Here is an 11,000-nt window from a genome sequence, read left to right as displayed (position 1 = left end):
TGTTGTCCGCTGTTTAATGATCGTTAGCCAGGCGGGGCTGAGTGCTATCGGCAGCAGCTGTCACCTCCATGATATCGGATGCCCTCGACAGGACTGACCTGGATGTGAAACTGGAATAAAGGCCGTATCTCGCTTTATTTTGACACACCGTAACAACCCTGCGATATAAACGGGGTGGCTGCAGTAACAGCGGGGTAGCTAGCTAACTTTATCAGCCGGCGATTTCAACCGTGTTTTTTTCCACTTCATATCATTTTCCTTCGTGGGAAAAAATGAACGGACTTTGGAGGTGTATTTCTGCACGGCTAAATTAGTCGTCTTGCTTTCTGAATAATGGAAAACAGGTGCCAAGAGGAGCAGGAAACAATGTTGTTATTAGCCAGTTAGCTAACGTTAGCTAAGCTAGCTGTTAGTTAACGTTAACTACATCAAATTAGTGGGCTGAGTTAGCCGAGCCTAACTCAGCCCACTAATTTAAATAGGCACGTTATTCTACTTTATTTGCTGCCTACTGTTATCTTATTTGATAGATTTGCTTAGTGACAGGTTTTTCCAGTGAGACACTTTTCAGCATTTGCCCGTTTTCTGCCCTTAACTAAGCTAGCTAGCAAGCTAACCAGTTGTGCCGATCAGCGCTGAGCTGAACTCGTTGCTAGTCTGCCGTTGGTGTCACTGCAATCTGTTGGCTGCACAAGTCAAATTGCAAATATAGCTTTACTACTGTTTTAACTGTCAAGCAGACGACAACCATGGCTCAAGAAGCGTTTCCGTTGCATTTTCTGGTGTGGAACAATCAGTATCTGGAGCTGGATCGAGAGCTGCAGAAGAAGGAGGTGAGTGAGGAGGGTTTATTTCGCAGCTGCTGGCGGGTGATGTGTTTTACAGATGCGTTTGTCAGGTCGCACTGCATTGCGCTGATGCTGCCTGTGTGTGTTTTGGTTCCTGCAGCAGGATGTGGAGCGCCTGGATCCGAGAGGGCGCACCCCGCTGGAGCTGGCTGTGTGTCTGGGCCACCTGGAGTCCACCCGGGTGCTGCTCAGACACACCGCAGACCCGACACACAACAACGCGCAGGGCTGGACCAGTGAGTGCTCTCTGATTGTGGCTCCCACTCCCACTGTCATGTCCCGAGGCTGCTGAGGGAGTCAAGGCGCACCTGATGGCATTAAATGTGGATGTGTGTTTCAGTCTTGCAGGAGGCCGTGAGCACCGGGGACCCTGAGCTGGTTCAGCTGGTGCTTCAGTACAGAGACTTCAAACGTGCCACTGAGAGATTGGCGGGCATCCCAGAGCTGCTCAGCAAGCTAAGACAGGTACAACTGCACTGTCTAACATTTGAGCAAAAAATGTACGCCTCCAGGTATTAAACTACCTGTTGCACAGAGCAGCACATCAACCACACCTTAAAGCTTTGTTAAATATTTATAGAAAGTGTTTTTAGTTTAGGCCCCTGTGTCAGTGCATCTTTTTCATTCTCTGGATGGTTCACAAGTCTCAAGCTTGACTGAATCAGGATGCACAAACACAAAGCTGACATGGAGCTTTTGCTTTTGTGTGAGTACAAAAAGTTCCCCTGCTGTTTTTCCAGGCAAGGGACTTCTATGTGGAGATGAAGTGGGAGTTCACCAGTTGGGGTGAGTGTGTTTCATTAATGTGTTTTCACAGAGGTCAGCTTCAGCACCACAGTAGTTGGACAGCTCCACTCAGCAGCAGCTGTCAGTCAGTCACTTTCAGTTTCCTAAACACAAGACAGGGCAGGTATACCTACATAAAATTACTGATTTTTCTTTCTAAAGTTTTGCTTGTTATGTATTTAACAAGACTAATCAGTAATGTACTGTGTTTTTGTGTGTTGGGATTACTTTGCCTTCTTAATCTGCAGCAGATGCTCAAGTAAACAGTTAATTATATTTTGCATCTTAAAAGTTAAGTACCATTATCATTCAGTATTTACAAGACAGATCATAATTTATGTAATGTCAGTGCATCTTACTTTCTATTTTTGACAAAAACAAATAAATTAGAGGAAAAAAGCATGTGTTAATGAAGCAGTCTAGACATAGTTAACATATAAATAAATTATGTTGAAGATAATTTTAGTGCATCTTTAAGAAAATAGTTTTCTCGCTCTTATCTGTTTTGAATCATTAAACTTTGTGTGTCTTAGATTTTAGTCGGAACGCAAAGAGAAATTTAAACGCCATTACGTTTACGAAATTGTAATGATCATTTGTTTTTTGAGCTTTTTTTAAAATAAAATGTATTAACAGTGAATTAATCTATGATGAAAACACTGAGTAGTTGCAGCTATGGCTGGGTATTGGTACTTGATACCTTTTAAGGCACTGACCGAAATGACCCAGTACCAAGAAGTATCAAAACTTCTTCAGACAAACAATGCCTGCATGCAAGCCATCCTGTACCCAATTCTATATTTGTGTGGCTTTCACAAAGCTGATCACCACAAACATTTTCAATTTAGTGCAACGTGTTACTGGCCCACTACTGCAGCAGCTACAGCCCATACAGTCTGTGTTGTGGTGAAGTTGAGCACAGTGTATTTGGCAAGAATTGAAAGTTTAGCATGCTGTGATACAGAGCTGCATCGATTAATGAACTACTTGTCAACTATTAAATTAAATCACCATCTGATTTTGAGTATTTTTTTTTTAAGAAAAAAAAGTCAAAATGCTTTGATTCCAGCTTCTTTAATGTGAATATATTCTGGTTTCTTTACTCCTCTATGACAGTGTACTGAATATCTTTGGATCATGATAGCTGTAGCGCTTTGTAACAAGCTATATTTAGAAAAAATGACAGAAAACATCTCTACATGCAAATCTGCTTTTCTTTTCACCGTCCTTCGACTGTCCTCTGTTTGGTTACATCATTCTGTTTGCCCTTTGTTTCTAAGCTTCTTCTCCTCTTCTTTGATTGTCCTCTCAGTGCCCTTGGTGTCGAAGGTGTGTCCCAGTGATGTCTACCGGGTGTGGAAGAGCGGCTCGTGCCTCCGTGTGGACACCACCCTCCTGGGCTTCGAACACATGACCTGGCTGAAAGGACGGCGCAGCTATATCTTCAAGGGCGGAGGTGTGTGTGCTTAGAACAGTATCAGATACACACAAGTAAATGAACAGCTGACATTGATGATTTTGTCGTAAACACTTGACTTGGATTCACCCTTAAAGATGTAGGAACAATTCTCCAAGAGAATTAAATGTGTCTTCATTGTGTGCTCCTCTTAGATGACGGTGCTGTGGTGATGGAGGTGGACCATGAGAAGCAGGTGGTGTACACAGAGCCACTTGTGTTGTCTCCCCGCGATGCGCCCTCCCTCCTGGCAGCCATGCAGCCGTCGCAAGAGAACACAGCCCAGAGACTCACATCGCCCATCGTCTCCACACACCTCAACACACGCAACATTGCCTTCGAACGGTATTAAGCGCACCGTGTGCACACATCTACAAACTAGAATCATTTCATCATGATCACGCTTGTTTGTTTGTGTTGTACAAATATCTGCCTCACTGTTCCTCATTATGTGTCCACGTACATACATCATGTCCCCACATTTAACAGTACACAGACACTGATAACCTCTGTGCCAGGAGCTCTTACTCTTTGTCCTTGCCTTTTAGGAACAAGTCAGGAATCTGGGGCTGGCGTTCTGAGAAGAGTGAGGTGGTCAGTGGGTATGAAGCCAAGGTAAGTGACCACTGAGCCAATGTAGTCTGAACAATGGCTGAAACACATTATTCAGGTCATCTAGAAGATAATTCGGTATGATGTTTTGATCATCAACTATTCAGCATTGCCTGAAAGATCAATTAGGGGTAAAACAAACATATATATTTTATCCATTCCAAAAATTTTCTAAAAAAAAAAAAACTGTTTTAAAATGTTTTGGCAGAGATTTTGATTTAAAGTTTTATATAAACATTTGTTATGCCTCTGTGAAAGGCAACAGCCGTGGCGGGAGGCATTATTTTTTTCAGGTTGTCGCTATGTCCGTTATGTCCCATTCTTGTGAACGTAATACCTCAGGAATACCTTGAGGGAATTTCTTCAAATTTGGCAGAAACTTCCACTTGGATTCAGTGATAAACTGATTGAATTTTGGTGGTCACAGGTCAAGATGACTAGTCTGCATCCAGACCTTGGTATCTGCCCACTCCACCAAGATAGTGACGTGAAACGGTCGGTCTCTCACTTGAAATAACATAACAACCAATGAGTGCTGCAGGTGGACTACGATTAGCCAGTGACATGAGCAGGAGTAATGCTGTTGTCAGGCATGGTCAAGCTGTGTGCTAGAACCAATGATAACAGCAATGGCGAGGAGAATAGGAAAGAGAGATTGTTCTGTTGAGGCTGTTCTAAAATAATTTAATGTCTTTACAATACCTCCCAACATTGTGGTTTGTTTTACTTGACCCTGCTCCACTCTTAAAACCTTGGCAAAACAGGTATGTTGGCATGGCTATGCAGTAGTGTGGCTTTAAAATGATGTCAGATTCTTGTTTTTTTTTTTAAAAGATTATTTTTTTTGGGCTTTTTGCCTTTAATTGACAGGAGGGAGTGAAATGGGGGAGTGAGAGAGAGTGGGGGACGGGGGGGTGACATGCAGCAACTGGTCATGAGCTGGAGTCGAACCCGCGACAGCTGCAGCAAGGCATTGCCTCTGTATATGGGTAGCCGGCACTATCCACTACGCTACTGACGCCCTATGATGTATGATTCAGGAGGATTCCTTGGTCTGGGATTGATTAGGGAAAATCTAATTTCCCTCCCCAATGGAAATTGGTTAGAGTGGGCGTAATGTCAGACTTGAAATGAAAACGAAGTGCAAGAAGTTGACAGTTCTGTATGATATCAGGCAATAAAGTCACAGTGACCTTACAAAACAGGTTTTTGGCCATTTTATGTAAATTGCAACTTAACTGGTTGGTGGAGGCAAACAGCTGCAAGGTGCTAATTATAGTTTACTTAGGTTGTTGAAATTGAAAATTATTTTTATGAGAGATGTAGACAAGACAATAGTGTAGAAAAATACAGTCACAATATGCTGTTTGCTCTGATAAAGATAGACCAGAAGAGACTCTTCTACCTGACACTAACCCAAACAAATGTTTCAACAAAAGGCTTACAAAGTGTAATCAAGAGTGTTTTTTTCTTTTGTTTGACATTGTGTCCAGGTTTACAGTGCCACCAATGTGGAGCTGGTGACTCGTTCAAGGACAGAGCATCTATCAGACCAGGATAAGTCGAGAAGCAAAGGTGATTATACGCCCAAGCACACACACAGCTACACCCACACATTAAATCCTTGTTGTGCACTTGTGATGGGGATGCAGTATTGTGTCAAAATTACTGTTATTTAACCAAAAACATAAGGTCAGAGAGGTCAGACTGAGCCTCAGAAAATTTAAAGATAATGTGAAAAATGAGATAATAACGAAACACAGTCGATCACTGTTTAGTTCTCTTAGTGACTCGTAGTACAAAGATGTGTTCCCCTCAATGTATTACAATGCTATTTTTGCTCCATGTGTATACCTTGTAGAGCGAAAAGTAGAGTGAATTTGCAGAGCACACTGATGATGATCTCCTTACATTATTCCCACTCAGGCTCAAAGACTCCTCTGCAGTCCTTCCTGGGGATTGCTGAACAACACACAGCTCACAATGGGGTGAGTCTCCACTGTACCTGTGCATCACAGCCCCACCACCCACACCTCCTGCAGCTTTCTTTGATGGGCACCGTCACTTATAACTCTCTCTGTCTCTGTGTACCTGTCAGAGTAATGTGTCCCAGTGTGCCAGTCCTCACAACCCCACAGCCATCACAGCCGATGAGTACTTCAACCCAGAGTTCAACCTGAACGGCCGGGACATCGGGCGTCCCGTCGAGCTTACCAGTAAAGTCCAGAGGTGCGATTCAGACATGGGAACATGCAGCACAAATGTTCAGTGCAGAAAGCAGCTTCCTTTGATGACCGGTTTGCTCAAACTCTCTGTCTGTCTCTGTGTCCTCTCCAGGTTTAAAGCCACACTGTGGTTGAGTGAGAGTCACCCTCTGTCCCTGGCCGAGCAGGTGACACCCATCATCGACCTCATGGCCATCTCAAATGCCCACTTTGCCAAGCTACGTGACTTCATCACCCTGCGCCTGCCGCCAGGCTTTCCTGTCAAGATAGGTGGGTATGAGAGGTCACACGGTGTGAGTCATGGATATCTTGAGTTTATTGAACCTGATAACAAGCCCACACGTTGATTCTCTGCCACTGTAGCTCTGTGCAGCTGTAGCTTGGTCTAATGACACATTAGAACTAAAATAATGAGGACTAAAAGCTGTATTCTGGAGTAATTTCTCTGCGTGGTTCATGCTTTTTGTGTGTGTGCCACCACACGCCTCTGCTTTCATGATTCTTACTGTGTGTTTTCATTCCCACTGCCCACTGGTGTTACAGGAAAAATCAGCCCATTTAAATCTTTCAAACACTCCCCTTCTGTCCTGCAGAGATCCCCCTGTTTCATGTGTTGAATGCCAGAGTGACGTTCAGTAACCTGTGTGGCTGCGACGAGCCGGTTAGCTCTGTGACGGTTCACACACCAGAGGGCTCCGAAGAAGCTGGTAAATACACACAAACTCAATTAAAGAACATTAAGTACCTGACACTATATTTCAGTGACAAAGAATTCAAATATGAGCTGATTCTGAAACCGAAACTTTTGGAGTTGAACAAGAGTGAGTAGAGGATCTGTCATCCCAATCCACATTCACGTGTTACAGTAATCCTCTGTGAGGTAACACTGCCACAACTGTAGTAATGCCTTTTTTGTCAAACTAAGGTGCGGCCATGGCACATGGCCATGGTCTGTAATAAACTCCACCAGAAATATTAATTTAAATTTGACTTGATGCTGATTTGAGACTTAAGGACAACAGAGCACAGGCTCCAGTGTTTTTGACATAGTGTACCTTTTACTTGCAGGTACAGTAATGTTGTAACCCATCTTCATCCAGGTCAGGCGCCCCCTCCCTTCCACTGTGAGGTGGACCCCTCAGTGTTTGAGCCACCCGCAGACTACACCACCCTCGGTCCAGGCCGCAGCGAGCCAATGAGGGATGAGGATGACAACCTGCTACAGTTTGCCATCCAGCAGAGCCTGCTGGACGCCGGCACAGAGAGTGACCAGGTCAGAATCAGAGAGCTCCTAATTAAACGCGCTCTTTCCGAACACTGTTGGCATAGTACAAGTTACAACTGGTATGTAAAACACATGGACATGTACCTAAACACAAGATCTGTTTGCCGTTTCCACTGCAGACAGTCTTTAGAGCTTTAGTCTTAGAGCTGTGTGTCAGACGTGGGAACTGATTGTTTTTACTTTTTACATCTAAAGCTAGTTGTTCAACAACTATGTGTGTTTTTTAGGTGACCATCTGGGAGGCCCTGACCAACAGCCGCCCGGTGCCCCAGTCTCCGCTGTACGAGGAAGACACTCAGCTGGAGAGGTGAGCTGACCTCCAACCTTTACTTGTTTCCTTTACAGGCAGGTTCACACAGCTCAGCTTACTAGCTTACTTTATCAGCTCAATATCATTCGCCACAGCTGGATTGTGTTTTGAAACTAATCTAGAAAAAGTAGGGGTCTTTCAGAGTTTATTCTTAATAGGAACATTTATAGTTACAGTTATTGTAGAAACATCATGAGGATTAACTTGTGTCTTTTCATAATTCTTTCTTATTCAGTGAAAACTCTGGCTCGTGAAGTAATTTAATTAAACGTCTCTAAATAGAGCTCAGTGATTAGCGTTTTCTTTCCACCTTCTCCTGGGAGCAGCAGCTCCCAGTCATCCTGTAATGAACTTCCCTGTTCAGATCCCCTCCTTTGTTTAATAAAACTTCAGTTTAAGTCTTAATATCCTCGTTTCTTTCCTCTCTCAGGGCAATCCAGGAGTCCCTGTCCATCTCACTGGCCAGCAGAGAGGGAGATGACACGGCCGACCCCAGCCAGCCCGCCTCTCTCTCCCCATCGGACCCCGCGGGCAACTCCCCGCTCTCCTACAGTCAAGTGACCGATCCGCGGTTGTCAGGACACTTTGGTGTGGCGTCGAGCTTCGACGAGCAGCTGCGTATTGCCATGGAGCTGTCGTGCCGGGAGCAGGAGGAGATTGACAGGTGAGGAAGGAGGAAAAAAAATCGTTAATGCAACCACTGATCATCAACAGAAGCTTGTTTGAGAGGTCCAGAGGTGGTTTGACTGTTTCAGACATCCAGAGGTTTTCTGACGATTTGATTTTGTTTGTTGCGCTCCTACAGTGAGAACTCACAAGGCAAGGCTAAAGATGTGCGCCCTTTTGTCCGTTATCTTACACCTGCTTATCCTGTGCAGTCCCAGTATGCCGTGGGCGAGAGGCAGGGACACCCTTGACAGCTTGTCTATCTATCCCAGGGCTAAATATGTTGACAGATGTTCATGTGGAAGGAAACCCACACACCAGCACTACTGCAGCACCGTGCAGCCCGTTACTAGAGATGGAAAATTAAAATAAAGACGTGTTTTGTTTTGGATGTAATAGAATGTGGTTTTGAGTGGACCACTTTTTGTGGGCTTTAGAAAATGCCTGGCTTCTTCCCAGCTGTTGCCCATGGTCTCCCTTTAGTCCACCTCTTTGTATTTTTATTTTTCATGAGTGAACACACAGGGAGTGCTGCAGTCTGTTCTTCTATCACAAACTCTGTTTTTGGCACAGTAGGGAGACAAACAATGTCTGCGACACAGTGGGGTGTCAAAATGTCTTCTTGTCTTCTGTTCCGTGTTGTTAGTTGTGCGCCTTAATACAGAGATGGTACAGTAATAACAGACAGGGTGTAGACGAGGTTGTGTAGTGTCTGATGCTTGACGGTCATGCAGTGGAGCACAGCTTTGGCTGACTCATTATTGGCTGCTTGGGGAAAGCAGTCAGATTGACTTGTGAGGTTTTGGAAAAGTTGAAATCTACAATTAAAAAAACAAGTTTGCCCCAGTGCGCTTTGATCTGTGACCAGAGTTGAAGGATCAAAAGTGAGATTATGGTATCAAGAGGGAGTTCTACCACAAATCTACTCCCTTAAATACCTATAGGAGGCTGATATTTTCTCCTGTCTGTTTTTGTTTCTCTTTACTGAAGCCTGTCTTATTCACAGCAACAAAGGCGCCTTGTCAAAACTCCATTAATGTTACCACGTAACTATCATAACTAAATGCTTACGTCTGACATCAAAACACCCCTATTACAGTAATATAAACCATTCTGCAGTTGCTGTTGTGTTTTACCACTTTCGGGATTTTTTTTTTTTTACTTTAAAAAGCCTCTTTCACACACTACTGGAATAACCACAAGGCACTGCTTGTGATTTTCACGGGACTCATGTTATATTCAGGAACATTTTAATTTTATGCTTTTTCACACATCATGGCAGAGGTGCAATAGATGGGGCAAGGGACAGTCCAGCAGATGGCGATAATGCAACACCCTGGATGATAAAACTTCAAGAAGGTGGGGCAAGGCAAGGCTGTTCAAAGAAGGCTGGGATACACTCTTTGACCCTTGTGCTAGATGTTGGAGGGTTACAGCAGACAGTGCTAGAAATAAGGGGATGCTTTCTGCTCAGCTTTGGGTGCGCTTGGCCTGACAGAACAATTTGGGTACGCTCAAATGGATGGCAGCAGATATACAATAGATCGTTTTGATGTAGACATCAGTTGTTGAAGGTCTTTTATTAAGGACCTTCATAGTAATCGCAGGATTGTAATTGTCACGCATATTGTTACGTCTCATATAAATACATTCGGTCTCAAGACCATCTGCAGATTCCTATGATAGTGCCACCTATTGAGGCTTTTGACAAGTGCAGACTGGATTTCACTGCGCATGTGTTGTACCCTGGTGATATGATGCCATGACTCCTCTTCATTTTAACCTCTTTGGGGCAAGGCTGGATGTACATGTACGCAGCAGAAGACGTTGCTTAATATTTTCAGGAACATGCGGATGAGGAGCTGTTTTTGTCCAGTGCCAGTGCTTTTGTGTTGTATTTACTGTTCAACAAGTTCATGAGACAAGTAATATTAACCGTAAACAAGTCACGGATTTGAATACGTCATCAGTGAAGTCTTGACGGTTTGTTCGCTCTACGCATCTTTCTTCAGACAGATGTAACCCTTTGTGTGCTTGTCCCTGCATTGTTACTGCTTTCATTCACAAACAACCACACCAGCATTTTCCCTGAAAGGTCACAAGGTGTTGAGGTGGGAAATTGGCAGTACAGATTTCCCCGAATATCGACCCCTACTCCTGTTCGAGTGCATGTGTGAGAGAGGCTTAAAAATATCAGATGATCTTACAAAAGATCAGAGAAGTTACGATGGTTAATCACAGTTTTTTCTTCTGTGACAAAGTGAGACATACCTGCGAAGTAATAACAAAGTCACAGCTGTCATTGTTCTGACTGATGAGCTTTATTTCTTATTTTTGTCACAGGAAGCAGAAGGAGGAAGAGGATGAGCTGGAGAGGATCCTGCAGCTGTCACTCACCGAGAAGTAATGTCACAACAACAACAACAACAACAATGGAGGCGCGTCTTCATTGGGGAACAATCTCCTTAATTTATTCTGTTTTTATTTTTTAAAATCCTGAGATGTTAAGTTATTACAAATATTTTATTTGTGTTTCTCACATGAAGGCTGCTACAGCAGAGTGTAAAGGACCAGAATATAAGAGGTGTGGAGGGATAAATAAGAAGAGGTGAAAACAGGTACTCTGCAACACACTACAGTGAAGGAGGAGACAAAAGGGAGAGAGTCTTTGTTTTTTCTTTTTTTATTGACTATTTTTCACAGTCTTGCTGTCTTTATGGAGTGATGAATGATCCTTAAACTTTAAACCTATAACATGTTCCATGATAATGATGAAAAATAAGAAAATACAATCTTTAATGGAATAACTTAT

The 11,000-nt window shown here is 43.5% G+C and overlaps 1 protein-coding gene across 2 annotated transcripts; it reads left to right on the top strand.

The window, feature by feature from the left end:
* The first annotated feature begins 12 nt into the window (after nucleotides 1–12).
* ankrd13d (ankyrin repeat domain 13 family, member D) lies at nucleotides 13–10,937 on the top strand. Of its 2 annotated transcripts, XM_049586763.1 has the most exons (17): nucleotides 13–833; nucleotides 949–1,084; nucleotides 1,189–1,313; nucleotides 1,589–1,634; nucleotides 2,947–3,090; nucleotides 3,246–3,435; nucleotides 3,639–3,705; nucleotides 5,196–5,277; nucleotides 5,629–5,690; nucleotides 5,801–5,931; nucleotides 6,040–6,197; nucleotides 6,521–6,634; nucleotides 7,028–7,200; nucleotides 7,440–7,519; nucleotides 7,953–8,186; nucleotides 10,532–10,626; nucleotides 10,735–10,937. In XM_049586763.1, exons 1-16 carry the CDS (start codon nucleotides 750–752, stop codon nucleotides 10,593–10,595), a joined length of 1,890 nt encoding a protein of 629 aa, XP_049442720.1. In that variant the 5' UTR covers nucleotides 13–749; the 3' UTR covers nucleotides 10,596–10,626; nucleotides 10,735–10,937. The 2 variants fall into 2 exon arrangements, with proteins under 2 accessions (XP_049442720.1, XP_049442719.1); XM_049586762.1 differs by having other exon boundaries at nucleotides 10,532–10,937.
* Nucleotides 10,938–11,000: the final 63 nt, after the last annotated feature.

The sequence above is a fragment of the Epinephelus fuscoguttatus genome, linkage group LG9, assembly GCF_011397635.1.
Source record: "Epinephelus fuscoguttatus linkage group LG9, E.fuscoguttatus.final_Chr_v1".
Classification (NCBI taxonomy): Eukaryota; Metazoa; Chordata; class Actinopteri; order Perciformes; family Serranidae; genus Epinephelus; species Epinephelus fuscoguttatus.
Note: the sequence above shows the minus strand (reverse complement) of the source record. Positions and strands in the feature narration are given on the sequence as shown.

Excerpts from the sequence above, each read along its gene's own strand:
- ankrd13d (XM_049586763.1), top strand. The coding sequence starts at position 750 with ATGGCTCAAGAAGCGTTTCCGTTGCATTTTCTGGTGTGGAACAATCAG. Across the intron at positions 834-948 it reads GAGAGCTGCAGAAGAAGGAG|CAGGATGTGGAGCGCCTGGA; the intron begins GTGAGTGAGGAG and ends TGGTTCCTGCAG. Across the intron at positions 5,278-5,628 it reads GGATAAGTCGAGAAGCAAAG|GCTCAAAGACTCCTCTGCAG; the intron begins GTGATTATACGC and ends ATTCCCACTCAG.